The sequence below is a fragment of the Peromyscus maniculatus genome, chromosome 8, assembly GCF_049852395.1.
Source record: "Peromyscus maniculatus bairdii isolate BWxNUB_F1_BW_parent chromosome 8, HU_Pman_BW_mat_3.1, whole genome shotgun sequence".
Lineage (NCBI taxonomy): Eukaryota > Metazoa > Chordata > Mammalia > Rodentia > Cricetidae > Peromyscus > Peromyscus maniculatus.
In genome coordinates, this window is record NC_134859.1 from 53372316 (window position 1) to 53397951 (window position 25636).

Below are 25636 nucleotides of genomic sequence, written 5' to 3' on the forward strand. Positions count from 1 at the left end.
GTGCACTTGGTCTGTATAAGAAAGCAGGCTGAACAAGCCAGTGAGCAACACCTCAGTGGCCTCTCCTTCAGTCCCTGCCTGCAGATTTCTGCCTGAGTAAGGCAATATTCTTAGATATAACTCTGAGTCAACCAAAAAGCCAAGACATTTCCCAGTTGTTGACGTTTTTGTACAGTATTAGGGATTTCTTTGTTCATTTGTTTTCTTAGGAATGGTTTAGTAGCTTTCTGCTAGTATCATAGGTGTTGGCTACACAACACTAAAACGTATCTGATTTTAGTCCTCTCATAAAATGTAATTATGTGCCGGGCGGTGGTGGTGCACGCCTTTAATCCCAGCACTCGGGAGGCAGAGGCAGGCGGATCTCTGTGAGTTCGAGGCCAGCCTGGACTACCAAGTGAGTCCCAGGAAAGGCGCAAAGCTACACAGAGAAACCCTGTCTCGAAAAACCAAAAAAAAAAAAAAACCAAAAAAAAAAAAATGTAATTATGTAATTAATTTCACTGATTGAGTGCTGTTCAGTTAAGATATCCTTTCTGTATTCCTCTGTAGGTGCTGACTTTGGTTCTTAGGGGACTTGAAAGTAACCAGTGATCATAACTCACTTTTAAACTTTGAGTACTGGTTATAATTATTAAGCATCTATTCTTTGCCAAGCAGTTCTGCTGTTGAGTTGGTATCTCTGTGAATGTCTTCTAGATCTCGAAGGTTTAACATACTCCAAATGAAAATCTTTCTTCTTTCGGAACTTGTTCCATTATGTCTTATATCAGTAAATTGAACCAAACAGCTGCTTAAGCTGAAAGCTGGAGGTCAGAATACCTAGGACTTCAGACCTTCTCTCTTGGCCTCAACAGGCTGGTAGTGAATCCAGGTGGTTAAACCGCCAGCACGTGTTGGAGGTCTACCCCTGTTCCTCCCAGCTGCCCGGCTGTCTGAACGCCATCTGAGAAGTTCTCTGCTGCTCCTGTTTGCAGCCTGCATCTTTCCCTCAGAGCTGCTGCAGTCAGTGATTGCACTCGTTCTCCTCGCCACAGTCAGTAGCCAATTACTTCGATTGTCGTTTTCCCATGAGAATGTGCGAGCGCAGCCTGGAGGGACCTTGTCTGCCTTGTTCACTGAGTACTTGGTTCCAGCACTGTGCCTCACAGTGTAAGTAGATATACTTAGAGGATCCATTTAACCAAAATGCCACTGAATGCCAGTTACACCCCAGGCCTGGGCAGTGTCTTATTGGGCAACCTAGAGTCCTGCCCCGTAGTGCTCGCCTTCATTTTCCTTTACACGTCCATATTCTCGGGGACTTGCATGTCGTGGAGTTGCTCACTCTGTGTTACACCCCCTAAGAATGTGCATGATCCTCTTTTAGAAGTGTGGGTTGGAGTTGTGTGGAAGGCGTTTGGCTCCATGGACAGGACAGGCCTTAGGTTAGGATTGGTGTCATCTTGAAAGTGATTCCATGTTAAAAGATGAGTTGTGTGTACAGTAAGATTTCATGCAGTCATTGTTTACAAGCCACATGCTTGCAGTGAAAATATTTGAAACTATAAACTCCATGAGCTTTAGAAGCCGTTTGGTTCCATTTCTTTGATCTGATATAGCTGGCTAATTTCCTGAAGACTATCTTTTCTTCTAAAGATGCTAGCATGTGGTTCGTGTTAAGGGATTCTTCAGGAGAGCATTACAGTATGAAAATAATCATCCACAGTTAGTCCAGTGCTGTTTATGAGAAGGGAAATGCATTCCAGATGGAGGCCGTTTATAGACAATGGCTTTCTCATGATGGAACTCTGAACCAGGACTTCAGTGTAACGTGGTTGTTTGAAGCCGCAGACAGGTCTCTCAGAAAACTGTTTGCACAAGTGCTTTATTTCCTTATTAATTGTGCTTCACTGTTAAACCAGCCTGGGGCAGTTTAACAGTTCACAGCTCTGCTGTACCCTCTGGTAGATAATTAGCCTCGAGTAGTTAGAGCAAGGTGGAGGCATGAGATTCTCCCTCTGATTTGATTCTTGGATTATAATGAAACGAAGCCACAGATTTACACCTTCACATGTAATACAAACATCAAAAACCCCTAATCCACTGACCAAAGCTGTCCCTGAAAGGTCAGCTGTAGCTCGTGTGACAGTATCCGAGATGAGGTATAGTCCGTGCCATCAACCCAGCACCCCAGATCAGCCACTCTGCACACACTCACCCTTCTAGAACCAAGCCTTCTGCGGAGCTCCAAGCACCAGGCCTTCTGGGCTGACTCTTGATATCTTATTCATACCTAGGTAGAATGTGCGTGTTCAGTCAGGTTGGTCTTTAACTCCTAACACGGCTCCAGTTAGCGTCTGATATCCTCCATCATGTTAAGGAACAGGCCATTTAGTTCACACTCATTTTAGTAACAGCAAAACTTCTGGAGTTTAGGATAATTGAAACATTTGAGGTGGCCATCTGGCCTTTGGATTAAACCCTAGCCACTGCTTAAAGGTCCTTAAATGACCTTTCTTTTGTTTAAGGAAAATGGCTACCTCCAGAATAGAATTTAAAACATAGTACACATATGTCACAATCTATGCTCAGGTGTTCAAAGTAAAACACGGCTCATACAGAAATGGATTAGGCGCCAAACTAGAAGGGGAAAATAATTACAGAGTGTAAAGTGAACCTGTTCTCCCCTGTAGTAGCTGCTAACTAATAATTCATTAGGCTTGATTACTCCAGATGCTTTGATAGCCACTCCAGAAAATTTTCCCAGAAAAGTTTGTCAGTTCAGAACAAATATTAACTAAGTAAGGTAATTAAGTTTTCTTTATAGAGTTAAGATGGGCAGTATCCAAGTTGTCCTGTTAAAATGAAATTCCTAACAGCTTGTGTTTTAAGGCTGGGATGTAGTTCAGTGTTATTGCCCAGCATTTGGAAGGCCTCGTGTTTAGTCCTTAAGCTAGGGGGAAAATGTTTCCCATGGAGGCAGAGTTCCGAGTTTCCGTTTAGGATGCTCTCAGCAGGCATTTCCAACAGGCCATGTGCAGCCAAGGACAGCTGTGAATGTCACCCAATACCGAGTATAGTGGACGGTCACATTCATGTCCTTTTTCCTTTTTCCTTTTTTTTTTTTTTTTTTTCTAATTGGTGAGATTCTGGTTGACCAAGTACCAGAGGAGATTCTCTCTCTGATTTATGGAGAGGGTATATATATTTAGCATGAATTTCTTCACATAATATCTAAGAGATAGAGGACCCCCATAAAACTAAGACATTTGTTTCTCAGTTTAGTCTGGATTTACTAGAAACAGTCAGTGGGAATGAGTGTGTGTGTGTGTGTGTGTGTGTGTGTGTGTGTGTGTGTGTGTGTGTGTGTGTGTGTTGAAGTGAATGCTTTTTCACTTACAGATTCTGTTCCCCTTTTACTCCCAAAGGCAAATGTCACCTCTCATCCACCCGAGTTCCTGGCAGCCTCTCTTGGAGTGGTGGCCCATCCTCTGACCTGCTTTTCACCTAATTTGCCAGGATCTTCAACACTAAGGGAAATTTAAGTTTTGGGTTATTTGAGAATATTCAGTAAAATGTTGAGTTTTAAAATTTCATTTTATTGCATCCTTAAGTGTCTTTGTGTGTAAATTCCAATTGGCTTAAGAGTGGGTATTATTCAGCTTCATAAAGTTGTTGTTTTACGTCTTGGAGATAGAATTAATTCTAGAACTTTGGCTTTCAACACGTGCTGATTTTAGAAATACTAGTTCCTTTTGAGTGGGATCTAGAAAAGCATAAGGGAGGGGGTGGTCCTGGTCCCTCCGTCCTTACTCCTGCATCCTTGCTTCTCTGAACCCTTCTGACTCCGCTCAGTTCTTTATGTTTATGACAAAGATCATTCTCTGGCCCACGCGGTAATGACTAGAGTGACTGTGGACCCAGTTAGGAAAAGGAGACTGACCTGGGGGCTGCTGAGGGGACTGGGCACTGCATGCTGGAAACACCACACAGCTGAATTATTTTAGGACTTTCTCTCATAGATCAACGATTATGAAAGCCAGAACCTGAATTTTCTTTCATTGCTCCTGGATTCTGATATCCTTTCTCCAGCCACCCATTTCCTCTTCCCACGGTGTTGTTGTCTCTCGTTACCCTCCAGTTATCCACCATTATCCTGAAGATGGCATGATTCCATTCTTCTCTCTGCTTGCATCAAACTCCACTGTATGTACATAGACACATAACTGCACTGTATGTACATAGACACATAACTGCACTGTATGTACATGGACACATAACTCTACTGTATTGTGGTGATATTATATTCCCCAAAATATTGTGCACCCTAATAAACGTTTATCTGGGGTCAGAGAACAGAACATCCACTAGATACAGAGGCCAGAAAATGGTGGCACTCACGCCTTTAATCCTAGCATTCCAGAGGCAGAAATCTACCTGGATCTCTGTGTGTTCAAGGATACAGCCAAGCATGGTGACTCACGCCTTTAATCCCAGAAAGCGAGCCTTTAATCCCAGGGAGTGATGGCAGAAAGCAGAAACGTATATAAGGCGTGAGGACCAGAAACTAGAAGCATTTGGCTGGTTAAGCTTTCAGGCTTTGGAGCAGCAGTTCAGCTGAGATTCATTCTGGATGAGGACTCAGAGGTTTCCAGTCTGAGGAAACAGAATCAGCTGAGGAACTGCCGAGGTGAGGTAGCTGTGGCTTGTTCTGCTTCTCTGATTTTCCAGCATTCACCACAAAGCCTGGCCTTAGGTTTGATTTTATTCATAAGTACCTTTAAGATTCGTGCTACACTGTATTTATATATATACATAACTCCACTGTATGTACATGTACATATAATTCCATTGTATGTACATGGACACATAACTCCACTGTATGTACATGGACATATAACTCCACTGTATGTACATGGGCACATAACTCCACTGTATGTACATGTGCACATAACTCCACTGTATGTACATGGACACATAACTCCACTGTATGTACTTATCTACACATCCATCTATTGACGGGCACCTTGGCTGACTCTGTCCTGGCCTTGTGAATACTGCCCTGATAAGCATGGGTATGAAGGTGTTCCTTGTATGCCAACTTCGTTTTCTTTGGTATGTACCCAGGCCTGGTGTAGCTGTCATGTGGTAGTTCTATTTTTAGTTACGCAGTGTGATGTTATGCACTCCGTGAAGAAGTTAGACATGTTGGTGTGAGCTGTAAGTTGGCATTACTAGATAGAATGAATTTTGTAAGTGGACTGTTCTCTTGAGTCGGAATTAGCTGATACCGACTGTTTGCTGACTTCCTGCAGTGTTTAAACAAGAGGCTTGGGCCGTCCTGGCATGTGTTATGGCCTTGGAACGAGAGCATTGTCTTTTGACTACTGTCTTAAAATAGCAGTTCTTCATGAACTCAGTAGGATATGGTGTGGATGGAATGGCTGTTTTGCATGGAGCATTTGAACCCGCTTTTATAACATCAGGACCCAATTTTAGTTTCTGAGTTTTTTTGAACAGTTAACTACCCATATGGAGTCATGGTTTAACTTTATTCTTTCTTGCGGGGGTTGGGAGGTGGGGGAGTCCTTCCCGGGAACAAAGACAAAATAAACTTATCTTTAAAGTAGAATAAAATGCACTGTCTTGTAATGACCATATGGATCCACTGAAGCATTTTCTAAATCTTAGGAACAGATGGAGTATTAGTGATCTTATTTTTATTCTGTGTTGAAACATTGTGCTGTTTCATCATCCAAGGAATTGGATCATTGTTTATAAGTATTACTAGCTATGCTAAAAAGATTAAAATAATAGTTGGGGATGTAGCCCAGTTGATGGCATGCTTGTTTAGTATGTTCGAGACCCTGAGTTCAAGCCCTAGAACCCCACCCCTGAAGTTTAAAAATATAAGAATAATGGGATTGGGGCCTGGAAAGATAGTTCAGTGGTTAGAAGCACTTGCTGTTCTTCTAGAGGACCTGAGTTTGGTTCCCAGCACCCATGTCAGGTGGCTCAGAAACAACCTGCAGCCCCAGTTCTGGGGATCTGATAGCTTCTGCGGGCTTCTCTGGACTCTTGCATATATGTGGTACACATAAACCCATGTAATAGGCACACACAGATACAAATAAATAATAAATAATAATAGAGGAATGGCATTGCCTGAGAGACTAACGGTGGTAACTAATGCCTCATCTTTAAATGGGCTTATGTTGTTACTGTTCTGTTGCTGTGGGGAAACCCCATGACCAAGGCAGCTAACAGGAGAAAGCGTTCAGTTGAGGGCTTGCTTGCAGTTTCAGAGGGTTCATCATACTGTGGTGAGTGAGGTGGCTGGCAGGCAGGCAGGCCCTGGAGCAGAAGCTGGGAGCTCACATTTGACCCGATCTGCAAGTTAGAAACAGTTAGAGAAAGCAAGACTTTGGAAACCTCAAAGTCCACCCCAGTGACATGCCTCGTCCAACAAGGCCAGACCTCCTCGTCCTTCCTAAATGATCTACCATCTAGGGACCCAGCATTCAAATCTGTTAGCCTGTGGGGGCCATTCTCATTCAGACCAGCACAACCTGTTGTTTCTCAATAAGTAAGAAGGTGTGGAAGAAGACTAGAGATACCTTTTGTAAGCTACTCTTAACTTTCGAGGAACATAATTGAAAAAACCAGTTTGTCTTGTTTGTTCTTGTGTGTAAATGGATGTGGTGAGGTTCACAGTGAACAGATGTCAGAGGCAGCTCTGTGTGTGTGTGTGTGTGTGTGTGTGTGTGTGTGTGTGTGTGTGTGTGTGATTCATATGGCAAGTAACCAAAGTCCTTTTCACTTCCCCTGAAGTTTAGAAGCAGCTCCCTCAGAGGAGGGCCTCTAACCCCTCACTGGTGAATTTCAGTATCTTTTCACCGGTGTCGATACTGCTTAGCAGTTCTGGAGTAAGCCCTTCCCAGTCATCGGCATGTTCCTGCCTTACGAAGTATTTCAGTTGGCCTCTTATATCTTGTAAATATAGAAAGCTGCCATCCGGTTCATCTTAGTCTCGCCTTTCTTGTTTTCATTCTGTTTTACTAGTGGGTACTCGGTGTAATAACTGTCGAAGAATTGCGAAACAATCACTGCTTCTCTTTCTCCAAATGCTTTTGTCTGTTGGCGGGAATGCTGGGACGTAAACTCAGTCTGTGCGCGCTAGGCCAGCCGACTGTCACTGAGCCTTATCCCCAGCCTTGTCTCTCCCAGGGGTATATAAGGGGTCAGGTTGCCTAGTGTTTATAAAACTGTTTAGCATTTAAGAAGACATTATTCTGCTTTGCTACTTTTTATAATTGTGTCTATTCAAGTTCTCTCACTCTCTACTTTTTAATGGATTTCTGTTCTGCAAAAATCATCTCTACTATTGAAAACTTCAGACCAAACAGTTGAAGTCTGGCTGTGGTGTTCCTCTGAGACGCCTCCTGCCTCAGACTACTTAGAAAAGCTTTCAAGTTCTAACTGGTGGGGCAGGTCATTCCTTTACTCTTTCTTCCACCTTTTAAGATTTTACTATTTTTTTCATTTATGTGTATGTATGTATATCTGTGCCGTGCACATGGGTGCCAGCTAGAGGAGGGTGCAGGGCCCCTTGAAACTGGAGTTACGGGTGCTGTAGCTGAAGTTTTCCTGTATCCCGGCCTGCCAGCTGTTGGGACAAATCTCTCCCACTCGCGCCCCCCAAGTAAACACACAGAGACTTTTTTGCTTACAAACTGTATGGCCGTAGAAGGCTTCTTGCTATGTGCTCTTATATCTTAAATTAACCCATTTCTATAAATCTATACCTTGCCATGTGGCTTGTGGCTTACCGGTATCTTACATCATACCTCGCCTCATGGCTGCTGGCAGCGTCTCCTGACTCAGCCTTCTTCCTCCCAGAATTCTCCTCTCTGCCTGTCCCGCCTACACTATACTCCCTTCCTGGCTACTGGCCAGTCAGTGTTCTATTTATCAATCAATCAGAGCAACACATTCACAGCATCTCCAGCAGGCCATTGTGAACCTGATGTGGGTTCTTGGAACCAAACTCAGGCTCTCTAAGCAGTAAGTGCTTTTAGCCACTGATCCATCTCTCCGGCTCATCTCATCCTTTCTTCACAGTTTCTAGATTTATTGTGTCACAGTCCAGGACAGTGGTCTAGCCTACTGCTGCTTGTTTCCATTGATGAGGTGTTTCCTTGTATGTCAGGAGGGTATATTGTCTGGTTTACTACAGTGCTCGGGTCCTCGGTGTCCTCATTTACCTCCAGTTTTCTCTCTCTCTTTTCAGGGCAAGTTTATTCGGATCAACTTTGATGTAACTGGCTATATTGTTGGGGCCAACATTGAAACATGTATCCTTTTTCACATTTGCACAGTCCAAAATAATGGCTTCATTCCCCTGCACGCTTAAGCAGCCATCTGTGATATCAGACCTGGTGGGAGGACTTAAGCGACATTGTGACACATGCAGGTACTTCCAGTTACTGGTTATCAGCTCCAAAATGGTGTGGATATTTTTGTTGTTGTTGTTGTTTTAGAAAACAGGCCACAGGGGCTGGAAAGGTGGCTCAGAAGTTAATAACTCATACTGCTCTTGCAGGACACTGGTTTGGTGCCCAGGATCCATGTCAGGCAATTCACGACTGCATGTGACTCCATTCTGTCCTCTGTGGACACCTGCATGCATGTGCTGCACAGAAGAAACTCACACAGGCCCCTACAAGTATTCATAAATATAACAAATCTTTAAAACCAGCCACAAACGTGTGGGCCTGAGAGTGGAGAGGCCTACACTGTGTGCTATATGACTGGACAGCTGTGGCTCTTTGCCCACTGTTTACCATATTCTTATGACAATCCTAGGCTGTGCCTCTATTCAATGAGACAAACCTATGGAGTTACAGAGTTCAAGTAATTTAATAAAGTTATAGCGAAGACAGGACACATCAGATACATAGAATATTCCTAAGAAATGTCATTGCATAGAATGGCCCGAGGGAATAATAGATCTGTATGAAACAAATTTAGGAGGACAGGGAATATAGCTCAGTTGGTAGGATATTTGCCTAGCCCTAGATTTGACCTTGTCACACACAAAATTACTGTTTGGTTAGTGAGATAATAAATATCTCCAGTAATAGAAATTCATTTGATATATGATGGCTAGGTAATAAAAATTCTTGTGAATTAAGACTAGAATTTTATACATTTGAAGCCAAGGAGGGGATGATGATATAGTGAATTGGTCATTTAGCTCCGTACTGTTCTGTTAATAACATTCATCAGACTATGTTTTTTTTTGTTTTGTTTTGTTTTGTTTTTACCAAATGATGAGAACATGGTGGAGTTAGTATAACTAAAAATTCAGGCATTTTGCACTTACAGAATTAATTCATTTGGTAGCCCCAGGAAAGGTAACCCCAGAAGATGTCATCGGTTTGCAAAGCAATGAAACAGATTCCATGAGCACCCAATGTGCCTGTGGACCCTTCGACACGACAGCAGCATCTGAGCACTGTACAGAGAGCCCAGCAAGTCTTACACTGAGCCCTGCATTCACAGATGGGTGTCCTTTGTCTGAAATGTGGGTGCCGCTTCCACGGCGTTCTGCTCTAGGAAACCCAGGCAGGTGGATAGCTTCGTGCTTTAGTCAATGGTATCTCACGCTTCAGTGCAGGGAATAAAAAGCCCAGTGGTCAGTGTAGCAATGATGTCATTTGATCATAGCTGCATGTGCAAAGATGGAGGGCCAGGTTTTTAACCAAGGGGGTGTCACAGGAGCAGAGTGGCCAGGCACATGTTTTAGGTCGCACTGTGATGATTAATCTTGATTGTCAGCTAAATGAGATTTAGAATTACCGTAGACACTGTCTGGGCAGGCCTGTGAGGGATTGTCTCTTCCGAGCTAAAGTGGGAGAACCCACTTTACATGTAGGCGGTACCATCCATGGGCAGAGGTCCTGGATCGAATAAAAAGGGGGAAACAAGCCGAGGACAAGCACCCATCTGTCTTTCCTGACTGTGGATGCAGTGCGACCACGGGCTTCATGCACCTGCCGCCATGGCTTCCCCACCATGATGGATGCTCACTGTGAGCCACAGCAGTGAGGGAAGGAACACATTCCGTGTCGTTAACTGTCTCTCCGGCTCTTCTCTCTGCGCCTGTTCCTTACTTGTAAGCCTGTCATAGTCCGGTGTTACATAGCATCTACCGTTCATGTTTAGTAGCTGCCTTCACTTCCTAGGCTGTGCTCTTTTAACACAGCCCACAGGACTGCGTGGTGGGTGCAATAACAGTGGGGTTAAAGGAAACACCTGCAATCTTTTCAGTGAGTCTGAAAATTAATAAGAATCATAAGCTGCTTTTTTTTTTTTTTGTCTCATACAGATTGATTGGTTCACTGTAACAAAGTTGATATATGGCCGAGAAAGAAAGTTGTGTGTAGACACTGTAGAAGGACCCCCTCTTAGTAACTAAATCCTTAACCTTCTCTGCTCAGACCTTCTGGAAAAGTCTCGTGCTGTTCGTCAAGCTAAAGATGAACGTACGTTTCATATCTTTTACCAGCTGCTATCTGGAGCGGGGGAGCACCTGAAATGTGAGTAACGGGGTCCCCACTCCCCTGCACCCAGTCAGCTTCTGACTGTTGCACTGAAGGGCAGCTGTGGGAGTTGTGCTGTGTTAGCTTTGGAAATGTTCTGTAAATAATTTAGAGTTGGATATGCCGACACACACCCTTAATTCCAGTAGTTGGAAGGCAGAAGCCAGCAGATCTCTGTGAGTTCAAGGTCAGCCTGGTCTACATAGAGAGTTCAGGATAGCCAGGGATACATAAAGAGACCCTGTCTTAAATTAAAAGCCATCTTTTATGATTCTGTTCCAACATATACAGTGGAAAATGGGGGGAGGGGTTACTTAATAAAATGTAGAATAAAGCTTTTATTCCCTAATTTACAACTAAATACAGACTGTATTTGCACTAGAATGAGTGAGAAGTGAGGTGCTTGTATATTGGTGTGACTCACAAGGACTGGAAGCTTAGGGCTGGAAGAGTAGGATGTAAAATTCTTGAAAATAAAACCATTTAAAGCCAAGTGTGGTCTAAACTCAGCACTCAGGAGGCAGAGGCAGATAGACCTCTGTACACCTGAGGCCAGCCTCGTCTACATAGTGAGCTTCAGGCCATCCAGGGCTACACAGTGAGACCCTGTCTAGCTAAGGCAAGAATTTTTTGCTGACTCAAAAACACTAAGAAGAGAGAAGATGTGCAACTTTTTGTTCCTTGAGTCCTAGGTTCAATGTTTCTGCAGTTACTATATATATTACATAGCTTTGCGTAGATGCATGATGCAATAGACTTTTCTCACCTAGTGAGAAAATACTGTCAACACATGGAACTAAAAACTGAGTAGGGAAACTTGCAGGGGTGAAAACTCTGCCACACACAGAATTGCTAAAGAGACAAACGCTCAAGATGGTACATTTTAAAGAAAGAACCTCTGAGGCTTCCATTTTCGGACAAGCAATGACTCTGCAGTTGGAATTAATCAGAAGATTTCCAAAGCGTTGAAAGGTGTGGGGGAAGCAAACAGTTCCTATAGAAGTTGAGTGTGGATGACAGTTGTGAGGCTTGGTCTGGTTGTGGGGCCCCTAGCACTGGGATCCGAACCTGTCCCTGGCACATGAGCTGGCTTTTTGGAACCTGTTCCCCATGCAGGGGTGCCTAACCCAGCCCTGATGCAGGGGGAGGAACTTGGTCCTGCCTTAATGTGGTATGACATGCTTTGTGACTCCCATGGGAGGCCTGCCCCTTTCTGAATGGGGCAGAGTGGATGGGGGAGGGGGTAGACAGGAGGTGGACAGAGGGAATGAACGAGAAGAGAGGAGGGAGGGGAAACTGGTTGGTATGTAAAATAAATGAAAAACAATTAATAAAAATATAAAAAGTTCAATGTGATATAGTTAAGAATTGGGGAAAGGAGTAATCCAGGGGAATTCTCTACAGAAAAGCAAGAGAACCAGGTACCTGCTAAGATAAAAATACAGAATAAGAATTTCAAAACTTTCGTTCAAATGATGGTGAAAATTTTTAAATCTGGAAATTTTACTTGTTTCTCAGTCGTGCAGTTTCAAATAGAATATTGTACAAGTCACTAATGCCAAAAAATAGATTGCAGGTGTATTTACATGTTCACATCTTTTTTTTTCCTTCATTGAAACAACTACTGGAAAACTGTTTGTTTACACACATGAATTAACAAGGAAAAATGTGCCAGAGATGGGTTGATGGCAAGCCCATTCTCCTGAGTTCTCGATGCCCATAGTAGAGTATTTCAGTCTGTCGATGAGTGTGAATTACATTTTGTCCTGTTATATTTCCTTTTAGCTGACTTACTCCTCGAAGGTTTTAATAACTACAGATTCCTCTCCAATGGCTATATCCCCATCCCTGGTCAGCAGGACAAGGATAACTTTCAGGAGACCATGGAAGCGATGCAGATAATGGGTTTCTCCCACGAAGAGATCCTCTGTACGTCTACACTGCTAGAACTCCTGGCAATTTGCTATAAGTAACCCAAATTAGAAAGTAACTGGGAAGCTAATGAGAATGTCCTCTGTTTTATGAAACCCCAAAGAGTTACGGAAAGTCACATGGGGCCAGTTTTTGGCACCAGATAAGTTGGGGTGTGTCTCTGCTGCATTTTGACAGGCTTTTCTGTTTTCTCTTCATCAATACAAAGCAATGCTCAAGGTCGTGTCCTCAGTGCTGCAGTTTGGAAACATCTCTTTCAAAAAGGAGAGAAACACCGACCAAGCTTCCATGCCAGAAAACACAGGTAAACTGAGGGACACTGTTTCTGTCTGCTTCCTTTAGGTTGGGGGTTTGAGGCAGGGTCTCACTATGTACCTCAGGCTGGCTTCGGACTCTTACATCCTTCGGCCTTAGCCTCCTGAGTACAGGGATGCAGGATGTGCCATACTCACTGGGAATCTAGATTTTCTGATGTGAAGATTTTCTGTTTCTAAATGTGGAAAATGGATTTAAATAAACACTGGTCAGGAATACAAGTTCGCACACCAAGAGGATGTGGTTGCAGGTATTGGGCGCTGACAGATTGTTTCCGAGGAAAATGAACCCGTTGCCTAGGAGGCTTCACGGGGACATCCACAGGGCACTATGGCCAGGGAGTGGGCCAGTCAACCTAGCATAATCAGTAAGCTTTGAGCCAGTGAGAGAGCCTATCTCAAAAGTAAGGTGGAGGCCACCTGAGTAACAACATCCAAGAGTGCCCGGTAGCTTCCACATGCATGTGCACATGTGCACATACACACACATGAACACAGACCCCCCCTCCCAAAGCCCTTTTTGGTAACCCACTTGAGGTTCGTTAATGTTTATTTCCATGTGACTCCTGAGGGACTGACTCTCCTCCTGTATCAGGGTCACTATTATCTGTTTTATTTCTGAGACAGGGTTTCTCTGTGTAGCTCTGGCTGTCCTGAAACTCACTATGTAGACCAGGCTGGCCTCAAACTCCCAGACATCCATTTGCCTCTGCTTTTGAGTGTTGGGATTAAAGGCGTGTGCCACTATACCTAGGTCATGGTCTCCATTCCCTGACCAGGCTGTGGGCCATCTTGCTGAACTTCTGACCACTAGGACCTTTTGTGTGTCATTTGGTCATGTAGTTAGATCAGCAGAAGGCTCCACCCACCGTGTGCCTCTCACCCAGGCATGGCCAACTTAGTGCAGTGATTTAGGATTTAAGGTAAGACATGCTACAGTACAGTTTGGCTTTAAGATCTTGGAGTGAGCCATAGGTAGACAAGGTCACTCTTCTACAAGGCCAGGAGAGCAAAGGTTTGCTGTCTCTCACTGATGTGTTGTTGACCCAGAAGAACAGAAAGCATTTTTCACCAGACTTAAAGCTTTGTCACACTTCAAGACTGTCTAGAGAGACTTCAAGAGTTTCTAGAGTTTTCCATTGCATACATGCCATGATTAGACCATGTGGAAATGGAACATTTAGGAGACTTTTATACTGCAGTTGCCCAGAAACTCTGCCATCTGCTTGGGATGAATGTGATGGAGTTCACTCGGGCGATCCTCACCCCCCGGATCAAGGTCGGCCGAGACTACGTCCAGAAAGCCCAGACCAAAGAACAGGTGAGTCGGGCGGTGACCGCTCTCCCAAGTGCAGTGGAATGATAAGCTGTGGGCTTTAACCTTCTGCTTGGCATGCGCCAAACTGAGTTAGCAAGAGCACATGGAAGGAACTGCCGTGGCATTAAATGAGTTTGTTTTTTCTGTAGTTATTTACTTTTTTTTTTTCCAGGAAATTTTAGATTGATTTTTGTAAGTAAATTTGAACTGTCACCTCCAGTTGTCCCCTAGCCGACAAATAATCTAATAGAGAGATCTGATGTTCCACAGCAGCCGAACAAGACCAAGGCTCCCACTGTGCTGTCAAAGTCTTACAGGGTAGCACAGCAAGAGCAGAGGGACCATACTTCCTGTTTAGTTGTGCTGATTTTTAAGGACATTAATAGCTTTGATTAAGAAGGTTGGAAAGTGATCCCCACCCACCCCCTTCCCCACCCCCAGGGGCAACTGACAAGAAACCAGGCTGATGGGAGATGCTGTTGCCCCGGGCTCTAAAGCCAGGGGGAGGGCCTTGCCCATTCCCTAAAGTAATTAGCCACAGTTCTCCTTGAGTGTGCTAATGCCTCTGTTGGTATGTCCCAGTGAGATAGAATTCAGCAGTAAATGCCATTTGAAGTGTTTGGGTTCTGTGTAGCTTTGGGTACCATATTACAGCTACAGTGTTTTGTTGAGACCGCCTCCTGGATAAAGGTTGAAATTATCTAATTACAGGCAGACTTTGCAGTGGAAGCCTTGGCAAAGGCTACCTATGAGCGGCTGTTCCGCTGGCTCGTTCACCGCATCAATAAAGCGCTGGATAGGACCAAACGCCAGGGAGCGTCTTTCATTGGAATCCTGGATATTGCTGGTTTTGAAATTTTTGAGGTATTCCTCACCTCCCTCCCTTTTGCTCTTTTTTTGTTTGTTTGTTTGTTTACTCTCCTAACAAACGTTACGGTTTGCTTATGTGTGCAGTTTAGTGCCAGGCAGTCAGAAATAAGCAGGTCCATTCCTTGCTCTTTGATTAAGGCCGAACAGCAGACAGCAAATAACCACTCAGTTCACAGAGTGAAAGTGCTGGGAGACAGAGAGCTGGGGAGGCGCCTTGAGGCCGCAAGCTCGGGGAGAGCTGAGTGGTGATGGGCATGTTGTGTGTGTGAGGTCGCGGTGGGAATGCTGAGCACGCTACCCGGGGCCTGGAGATTGCTGCGGGAGTGTTCTGCAGTTAGACATCCCTGAAGGACAAGAAGCCGCCAGCTCAGGAAGCCTTCCTTTCTGGGTGGAGAGTCCTGTGGTTCTGTATTTATCAAAGGTTAGAAGTTGCTGGAAAGCTGCTGTGTCTAGACAGAGTTGGCCAAAGGAAGAGCGGGCCAGAGATGTAAAAGTAGAGCCACCCTGAGGAGGCCAGGGTGATGGACCAGAGTGAAGGTGGCCAGATGCAGTGGGTCCAAGAAGAGCAATTTGAGAGGAGTACATGGCAAGATGATGGCCTGTGTCCTGTGAAAACAGTGTGATGATGGGTTTTAATTCTGCATCATCGACCAAACACCACCAACACAGCAAAGGGTTCTGGGCACACACTGCTGTGAGTTTTCAGAGACTCTCCACAGCCGTGGGCTGCCGACCGCTGACGGACCATGTCGAAGGTGTGACTTTTAGATCGTTGCTGCTGTGATACGAGTGTCGCTTTGGCCACCGTTGAGTATTGAACTGTCCTGTTTGAAAATGCTGTCTATCCTCCTAAAAACTGGATCGCTGTGGAAAGCAGCTTTCTCCATTCAGTTTGCAACTCTACTGTGTGAGTTCTTAGTACAAATGACGTGTAAATAACCTGAGAAATAGCTCTCAAACTTGCCCAAAGAGGAAGCTCTTTATTTCTTAAGAATCTGAGACTCTTTGGAAAGGATACCATGGCGGATTGGTAGAGCTGTGGAGAGTAGATGATCAGTGACAGTGCACATCCTCTTACCTGGATGTTCCCATTCCGTTTCTTTTAAACTCTTGAGCTTCCTAAAACAGGATGCCATGTTTCAGTGTCCCTAGTTTCCTATTGTACCAGTCTACTTACAGCTAACCCACGTCTTTTAGAGTGCCTGTAACTGAAATACCTCAACAAAACCCTGTGGAGTTGCTCATTCACTAGACACCGCACCTCTCAGGATTAGGTGGGCATCATGAGAGACACAGTGGCTAACCAAAACAAAATTCCATCCCCATATGAGGCTTACTGTTCTGATTGCTGTACTTTAAAAAGTATAATTATGATGATTTACATTCTAGGGAGGTAGCATTTCATCAGAAAGGCCACATTCCCAAAGGAGCACCATTATTGGAAAGCATACAGGTCCTCTCACCTAGAGATTATCCCTTAATTTCTCACTTTGGAAGCTCTTCCTAGAGGCACTGGGTTGTATAATGGATGTTAGAGATTGGCTCTTGCAATTGCAATTAATGGGATTTAATGTATGTCAACTGTCTAAAAAATTTGGAGACCATCTCCTCCCTGTGCTAAGGCCTAAGATCTGGTAGGCTGTAACAGTTACATCTTCAGGATATTGTTGCTTCTGTGGAAGGTGGGCTAAAACCTCTCACACAGGACTAAGACAGCACCACATTTACCAAACAGATCATGTCTACTATTTGGTGTTGCTTGCTAATAATTTTCTCTAATGTTTACTTATATCATTGAAAGTTAAAAATATTATATTCACAGTGAATATAATAAATACAAATAAATAAAAAATGAGGTGGTTTTATGTACTGATAAAAATAAAAGAGAAAAGAATTAGGTTATGCACCTTTATGAGTGCACAGACTATTTCTAGAAGGGTCATGAGAAATGAGTGATCAGCTGATTGTAGAAAGTGCAAGTTGGACTGAAATGAAGCTCTTTGTACATCTAAAATTAGTGTCGTGCATTATTAATTTTAAAACCAGGCGTGGTAGCACACACTTTTTATCCCAGCACTTGGGAGACAGAGGCAGGTGGATCTCTGTGAGTTGGAGATCAGTCTGGTCTACAGTGTGAGTTCCAGGACAGCCAGTACTACACAGAGAAAACTGGCCTCAAAAACAAACAAACAAACAAAAAATAATAATTTTTAAAAATAATAAAAAATATAGGCTGAGTGTATTAGTGCACATACCTTTAATTCCAGTACTCAGGGGCAGAGGATCTCTGAGTTCAAGGTCTATAGCCAGGGCAACATAGAGTCTTACCAAAAAATAAATAAAAAAATAAAACCCAACCAGGTCTCAACTTGGGGATCTACCTGAGTGGTAGAGTGCGTGCATGCTTACACCTTGGGCTCAAATACTGCAACCAGAATTACTTTAAAACACAGTTGTGGTCTGGAGAAGTGGTTCAGTGGTTAACAATGCTTGCCGCTCTTCCAGAAGACCGGGGTTCAGTTCTCAGCACTCACGTCAGGCAGCATTCAGCTGCCTGTAACTCCAGCTCCAGGGGATCTGAGGCCCTCCTCTGGCCTCTGTGAGCACCTGCACACCCATGCCACACGTACATACACAGATACAAAGATTTTAATAAAATCTTTAAAATAGGGCTGGAGAGATGGCTCAGAGGTTAAGAACACTGGCTGTTCTACCAGAGGTCCTGAGTTCAATTCCCAGCAACCACATGGTGGCTCACAACCATCTGTAATGAGATCTGATGCCCTCTTCTGGCCTGCAGGGACACATGCAAACAGAACACTGTATACATAAGTAAATAAATCTTTAAAATATAGCTGGTAGTGTAAATATAGATATTCATTATTTTTAGACTCTATTGCATGTAATTGAATACAATAGCATGTCATAAACCCAGAGGCAAAGCAAATCCATTTATATGGACAGGAACAAACCTAACACTTAGACAAGTATTAATGTAGCTTGTCTTTATGAGACTTAGTGATACACAGTGTTGGAAGACAAGCAGTGTGACCTCCCAGTGTGGCCTTATTCTAAACAGCGAACCGTCATCCCGGGCTGTGGGGTGCTATTCCATGGAGACTGATTGAACTTCTAATTTAAGGTCACTTTTTATAACGAAAGAGCTTATTTATGGGTACATTCTATTTGTGTGAACAACATGGAATTAGAATATGGGTTGTACTTACGGGATGGGTAAATTATGAAAACAACATGTCTTAATTAATCTATCCACTCAACAGAAAAGTAGGAAGCAGGGGGGGTGGGGGGAGAAACAGCATCAGGCAATGGCAGTAATGAATGAAGGCTGCTCAGCTACACAGCAGGGCAGTGTCACGTGGGATATTGGCTGAGGTCAGGCACCTGGCACCCAGAGAACCTTCATAGAAAAGTGAGGAGGTTTGTATGTCAGGCTGGGGCTGTGCTCCCAGTGACAATTCATTAGCTGATTCTTTTTTTTCTTTTTTGGTTTTTTCAAGACAGGGTTTCTCCGTGTAGCTTTGGTGCCTGTCCTAAATCTCGGTCTGTAGACCAGGCTGGCCTCGAACTCACAGAGATCTGCCTGCCTCTGCTTCCCGAGTGCTGGGATTAAAGGCGTACACCACCACCACCCAGCTGTTAGTTGATTCTTAATTGTCTTTGACATCACTGTGGAGTCTGCTGCGTCAGTGGAGAGGAGACTGGGACACAGTCAGTGTCTATCTGAGGCTCCCTTCAGCTCACAGGCCCGCAAGCTCACATGGGCTGTCTGTGTCTGGCCCTCTCAAGGCCCTGTGGTGTTGCTCTTCCCAACACCCCCAACCCTCCACCCCCCACCCACACTTCTATTTCATTCATGTTTTTATTTCTGGTCCTTAATCATTCATTAGTAAGAACTGAGGGGAGACAGAGTGAGAGGCAGACTGAGAGAGAGAGCCCGCCCTCAGTGTAGCATTAGCGTTCAACAGGACCACTAACAGCAAACTTTAAAAGTGGAATTGTTGATGCCTCATAAATAGTTTGGAATGAGCTTTTGGGGTCACCCGATGACTAAGTTTCCTTGTCTTCCCTCCCATGACTGGACGATGACGCCATCTTTAGCTGAACTCCTTCGAGCAGCTGTGCATCAACTACACCAACGAGAAGCTGCAGCAGCTGTTCAACCACACCATGTTCATCCTGGAGCAGGAGGAGTACCAGCGCGAGGGCATCGAGTGGAACTTCATCGACTTCGGCCTCGACCTGCAGCCCTGCATCGACCTCATCGAGAGACCCGTGAGTGCTTCCTCCCGCCTGTTGCCGATTCTGTTGGAGCAAGGCCTTTGATTCTCTTCTGGTATAACCTGAGACAGGCTAGGAAAATGACAGTCTGTGGGAACGCAGTCTGTGTCTAAGCAGGTGCTCTTGCGGTCAGAGCCTTGCTTAGGTCTCCTTACATGCGGCTTTGGCCGCCCCGTCCTTGTGTTCACGCTCATCTTGGTGTTGGGTGATGTGCTGTGGGCCTCTCAAAGGACGTGTGGGGCTCCACTGGGTACGCTTCCCTCCTAGGTAATGCAGGGACAGTACAGGGACGCTTAGCTGAGGACAAGTTGTGTCACATAAATTCAGTTTCTAAATATTTGAATTTAAGTTTGCCCTTTGGTAAGTGCTTTTTATTTTGACAGTTTTTTGTTTTCTGAAGTATGCTGGCAGGGCATTCTTCTGGCAGATACATGTTTGAGGACAGTCTTAGCATCAGAATTTATTTATTTCTTTGTTATGTTCTCGTTGACTTGGGTCTCTCCTGCCTGGCAGTTAGCTTTGGAGCAACAAGGTATTAACTTCACTTATTTTATGTTGGTTATTGGCCAAAACATAGGAAAAAGTAAGCATAATTAAACAGTGACATCACTTTGTTGTTCTGTGGTGTTGGGTCCACTCCACAGCCTCCTCAGTGGGGTCCACACGTCACAGACCTTCCTAACCATTTAGCAACAGCTAATGTGTTGCTGCTACAGCTCAGAGGCCTCGCCTGGCCTCTTTTCTTGCCACACAGCCTTTGGTTATCGCCAGTCTAGGTGTTTAAAGGTGGTAAAGGTTCAGTGTCTGTAGACCTTGAGTGGTCCAGCTGTCAGGAAGGAAAGGAGCCCAGGAAACAGTCACCCCAATTAGTGTGGTAGTTCTATCTAACACGTAAATTTGAGTTTAAGGACTATGGCAGAAAACTTTATTTGGCTGGCACAAAAGAAATCATTTTACCTTTCTAAGCACCACAGCTGTGTATTAACGCAGGAAGTCTTGGATTACCTTGACCGTGAGGGGAGCTGCTTCTAGGTGCCTTGAAACACCAGTTAGAGTAGCGTTCCTCTCCAGAGACATTTCAGTCTTGTGGATTAGCTCACAGCAAATAGTAAGTCAGCAGAAAGGATTTGCTCTTTCTGTGTTCAGTTATCTTTACAGATGTATTACTATGACTATTGTTGGATGAGGACAGGAATTTAAAGACTCTTGAGTGTGTCCTAGAAACGCAGGGCGAGGGAGCTAGGGGCTCACAGGAGAGCCTCGGGCATGGCAATGCTCCTCCAGGTCCCAGGCTTGTGGCCAAAGAACAGATCACAGTGGGAGCTCACAGCTTTGCCTGGCATGGGCTGTGCATGATACGCCATGCATCGAGAAAAGTCAGAGCCTCAGCAGACCGACAGTGAACAGGACAGTCACCCTCAGCAGCCTGACAGGGACACAGGAGAGTCACCCACAGCAGACCGACAGGGACACAGTCTTCCCAGAAGCAGATGCTGTGAAGGAAGTGAGAGAATATTCTAGGGCAGATCTGTTGACAGAACTCAGAGGGTAAACAACATTGAAAGTGGTGTGTTAGAAGGCACTGGCCTGGGTAGGTGCAGGGTCACAGTAACTGGATATGCCTAGGCGCTCACCAGCAGGAGGAGGGGAGTTCAGACTCATAACAAATGATAAATCTAAAACAAAAAAGAATTTAGGGATGTTTTCATTCAAGGGGATTGGAAATTGAAAATTATAGTAAAAGACGGATGCTTCTGTGGCCTTAATATTGGTGTAGTGCTTCGTTTCTCCGAACCCCGACAGTAGCCCCAGCTGCCTGCCCCGGAATCCTGGCTCACTAGCCCCAACTGTGCGCACCTTGTGATCCTGGCTCAGTAACCTTAACTGTTTGCCGCTATGATCCTGGCTCAGGAGCCCTCACTGCCTGACACTATGACCATGGCTCCTCAGGGGTAACAGTCTTGGGTAATATGGACTCTCGCCCTCTTGAACTGATCAGAAACCCTGAAAGTTCTTTGAGAAGGAGCCTGGAGCAAGGGTCTCACTATAGAAGGATTCCCATGTCCTATGCACTTTATAGACCAGTCAGCTGGTGCCTGTGCCTGTCTGTCATCACCTTGCTTTATTTGTACTTGACTATAAACTCTCCTCGCCTTTCAAATAGTATTTGCATATACAGCTGGCTCTTCACCCGATAAATATGTGAAAACATGGATTCTAAAGTTTTGTACCTGTTTATAAGGACGATGCAGAATGTGAGTTCTGTGCTGTCACGTGCTGGCCATGCTGGGGCTGCAGCAGTAGATGGTGGCCCAGAGGCACTGCCACGTAGAGCGCTGCTGTCTATTAAGATGGAATTCACATACTTCAGGCGACCTGCTGAGGCTCAATCAGTGGGTTTGTGCTCTCTCATGGCACTGGCTGACCATCACAACCAACTCTACGTTTTCATAACCTCACCCCGCTAAAATCCTCATCCCCATTAGCAGACACACACACACACACACACACCCAGCATGTTACCGCCGATATCTTTTCTGTCTCTGGATCTGCCAAGGCCTTTTAAAGTGACTGGTGACTTACGTTGTCACCTCTCATAATTCACCAGTCATTCTCCTGTGGCTGTGATAGAACAAGGCAACTTATAGAAGGGAGAGTTTATTTGGGCTTAGGGTTCCCGGGGGATAAAAGTGCCATTGTGGTAGCAAGAACAGCTTGAGAGTGAACTTGGAATGGTGTATGACTTTGAAACCTCAAGTGCTTCCTCCAACAAGGCCAAGCCTCCCCGAACATACCACCACCCGGGGACTGATTATTCAAATGCCAGAGTCTGGGGACATTTCATTCAGACAGCCACACGGTGCTGTACTTAGTAATAGCTTTAGGTGTTTTCCCAGTAAGAAATGATACCACTTATTTAGTCATTATGTAATCAAAAACTGAAGCTGCTGAGCATGGAAAGCGTCTGAGGTAGCTGGTTAGTTTTGAGTGTTGCAGTGTATCCGGACAGCTGTTGACATAAAATACTCACTCTCCTCCCTCGGCTCCTTTCTGACGGCTGTATTTGATGCCTCTGTGGAGTACCTACCTGTAATTAGTTTACTTACAATGTACATATTTCAGGGCTTATTCGGTTACTTCTCCATTTCTACATGGATCATCGCAGTTTATGATCATGTTTGAATTACTAGTTGGTTATGGCTTGGACATACTTTCCACTCTAGAGATTGGTTTTTTCATAGCTCTTCCTCAAGCTAATGGTTTTAGCAGTAAGCTGTCGCCCCCATGGTACCAACGTCAACTTTGTCGCCCCCACTGCCTTTCATTATCAGGCCAATCCTCCTGGTGTGCTGGCCCTCCTGGATGAAGAGTGCTGGTTCCCTAAAGCCACCGATAAGACTTTTGTCGAAAAACTGGTTCAGGAGCAAGGTTCCCACTCCAAGTTTCAGAAGCCACGGCAGCTGAAGGACAGAGCTGACTTCTGCATTATCCACTATGCAGGGAAGGTGAGAACCCTCAGGCCGAACAGCTGGATTAACGTGCTGCCTGGCGGGCCGCAGGGAGGGCGCAGCAGGGTAAAGTACTTGTAGCACAAGCGTGGGGCCTGAGTTCGGATCCTCAGCACCCACGTAAGAGTCAGGCGTGATGGAATGCACCTGTAACCCCAGGGCTGGGAGGCGTGGTGGAGAAATGGGTCCCTGGGGTTCGCTGCCCAGCCAGTTGAGCTGAAGCGGCATGCTATAGGATCAGTGGGAGACTCTGCTCAAAGTGTAAGATAGAGAGAGAGTGATGTATAGCTCAGTGGACCTGGGTTCCACATGGGCATACTTACACCCCACAAAAAGAGAGAAAGAACCTCTGGGCATGGTGGTGCACACCTTTAATCCCCGTACTTTTTGTGGAATAAGGTGGTGATGAACGTGAAGGCATTTTTAAATATATTACTACAGATACCTACCTGGCCATGGAGACAGTCCGGTTTAGGGATTGTTTAGTAGTGAAAGTTTTTGATGAAGACTTAAGGTGGTAATTATTGTCGTGTTCGATTTTGTGTTCTCCATTTCATCCCACTTGGCTTTGGTGTGGGACAGGTGGACTATAAGGCTGATGAATGGCTGATGAAGAACATGGACCCTCTGAACGACAACGTGGCCACCCTCCTGCACCAGTCGTCGGACAGATTCGTGGCTGAGCTTTGGAAGGATGGTGAGAATGAGCTCATGTTTTAGTTAAGCTTGGCCTGAATCTCCTGTAGTTAAGGTTTACTATGGTTCTCTCACATATATGTGTGTTTGTATATATCCATATGTTTTTATTACTTTAAAATCTTTCCCTAGAGCAGGGCTGCCGTTATCAGAAGTTGCCCATTTTACGAATACTTGGATTAAGAAATGTAGACACCTGTCCCCTCAGTCAGGTGCTGTGAAGAGTATGGAAGCGTTACACATTCAGAGCCACAAAAGCTACAGGATCTCTCGGCCGCCCCAGTGACAGTTGAGGCTGTGACCTAAAGGCACAGGCACAGACAACTCCAGAAGATCCTCTCCTGGTGCTGGCCCACGTCTAGCAGGCTTCCATCATGCACATGTGCATGCGCAGACACACACAGTTGCTAGTGAGTCCACACCTGGATAGGCTGTATACAGTTAGTTCAGTTGCCTGTTTTCATGACTCTTCACAGTCCTTTTGTGTGTAGAAACCTCAGTGATTTCTGATTTCTGGTGACATTTACCACAGGCTAGATTTTTTTACTAGGATACAAAATACTTGTATTTCTTTAGACCCAGTAGGAACACACCCCTAGAGTGTGGCGGTCAGCCACCCTTCATCCTGGTGACGTCCCTGTTCCTCGGTGGGCCTCAGGCGACCACCACTGACTCAGTAACTGACTCACTTCTGCTTTCTTGAGAACATCCCAAGGTGTGTTAGGCCAGCCATCTTCTCAGAGGTAGAGAGAGAGAAACAGGAGAGACAGGGAGGGATTTGGGCAATTAAGGCAAAGGAAGGCGATAGGAAAGAGGGATGGAGAGAATATCTTCAGGGGACAGCGACCGTGTGAAGGGCAGTCTACCCATGAATGACCATGTGTGCCAGGCCGGGCAAGAATACGAGGGAGCCTGCAGGACGGGGCATAGCACTTGCATGCATGCCTGGGCCCCGGGAAGTGATGGGCCTGAGCCTGTACGAGAGGAGCTCTAGCAGAAGGCCGGCCTCCTGCAAGTGCGCTGCATCCCTTGCAATGACCTGCTTAGTCCAGAATGCTGTCTGAGTACACAGCAGAGGATGCCGGGCCTTGCTCAGCCCACAGTTTCAGAGTGGGGCTGTTCTGGACTGTGATGTGTTAAATCTTATCACCGTGGGATCTGAGAAGCCGAATAGGAAGCAGGAGAAAGGACCAGGCTCAGGTCACTCCAGGCCCGGGTGAAGAGTTGGCAGTGTGGCTATGGAAAGTCTCCCAGAGGAGTGGCATGTCGTACTGGCCGTCATAAATATTTGCCTGCCCCAGGGGGTAGGTCATACTCAGGCCCTCCTCCTCCTAGGTCAAAGAACAAGTTAGGATTGGCTTGGAGCAGGAAAGCAGCGGGTAGGGTGTTCTGGTGTGGGAACAGCCAGCGCTCGGGAGTCCATTCTGGCTGGATAGTAAGGCTGGGCAGCAGGGTCAGGAAGCAGGAAGCGAGGCTGGGGTGATGTCTGAGGCCAGACTCAACCCTAGTGGCCTGACCCAAATGGAGGAGTGCTTAGCATTCATTGAATAAAGGGCATCTCCATAGGGTTGCCCAGTCTATATGTAGATAAGGTGGGTTGTTTCCTAGGTAGATGGGGTGAAACCCCCTGGAAGTGAGGGGGGCAGGAGGGGACAGGGAAGGGGCAGAGAAGCCCTACGAAGGCCCCAGAGCCTGAGGAAGAGAAACTAAGCACTGGGCTCGCACACACTCTGGTAGCATGAACTCCCTTTGGCCCCCTGTCTCCTTTCTGTACCCAAACTGTCCTGTGAGCCCCTGGCTGAACGCTTAACCTGCGTACACAGCCACACGGATACTCCACTGAGCGCCTGAGAGATGATCGGAAAGCGTCAGAGATCCGTACCCTGCCCCGAACAAGCCTGTCATGCAGTGAGGAATCTGGGCAAACTGGGTTTGTCTTTGTCTTTTCTCCCGGCTCCCTGGGCTTGCTCCATCCACCCTTGTTTAGTCAGATACTGGAGAGGGCCAGGTTTTAGAATCCAAGATTCGGTGGGTAAGGTTGGGGGTGGTGGCCTGAGTGATGAGTGCACAAGGGGACACAGGCGATGGATCTTAGCTGGGGCCATGTGTGGA

At 45.5% G+C, this 25636-nt stretch overlaps 1 protein-coding gene across 9 annotated transcripts in view; it reads left to right on the forward strand.

Annotated features, from left to right (window-relative positions):
• The window catches only part of Myh10 (myosin heavy chain 10), a 164877-nt gene that overhangs the window by 92656 nt on the left and 46585 nt on the right, over window positions 1–25636 (forward strand). For all 9 annotated transcript variants that reach the window (XM_042282237.2, XM_015992360.3, XM_015992356.3 and 6 more), the window contains 9 exons: window positions 8273–8336; window positions 10485–10583; window positions 12372–12515; window positions 12727–12822; window positions 14035–14153; window positions 14862–15014; window positions 19140–19313; window positions 22652–22825; window positions 23411–23525. In XM_042282237.2, the coding sequence (XP_042138171.1) occupies window positions 8273–8336; window positions 10485–10583; window positions 12372–12515; window positions 12727–12822; window positions 14035–14153; window positions 14862–15014; window positions 19140–19313; window positions 22652–22825; window positions 23411–23525 (1138 nt within the window). The remainder of the gene's footprint in view (window positions 1–8272; window positions 8337–10484; window positions 10584–12371; window positions 12516–12726; window positions 12823–14034; window positions 14154–14861; window positions 15015–19139; window positions 19314–22651; window positions 22826–23410; window positions 23526–25636) is intronic.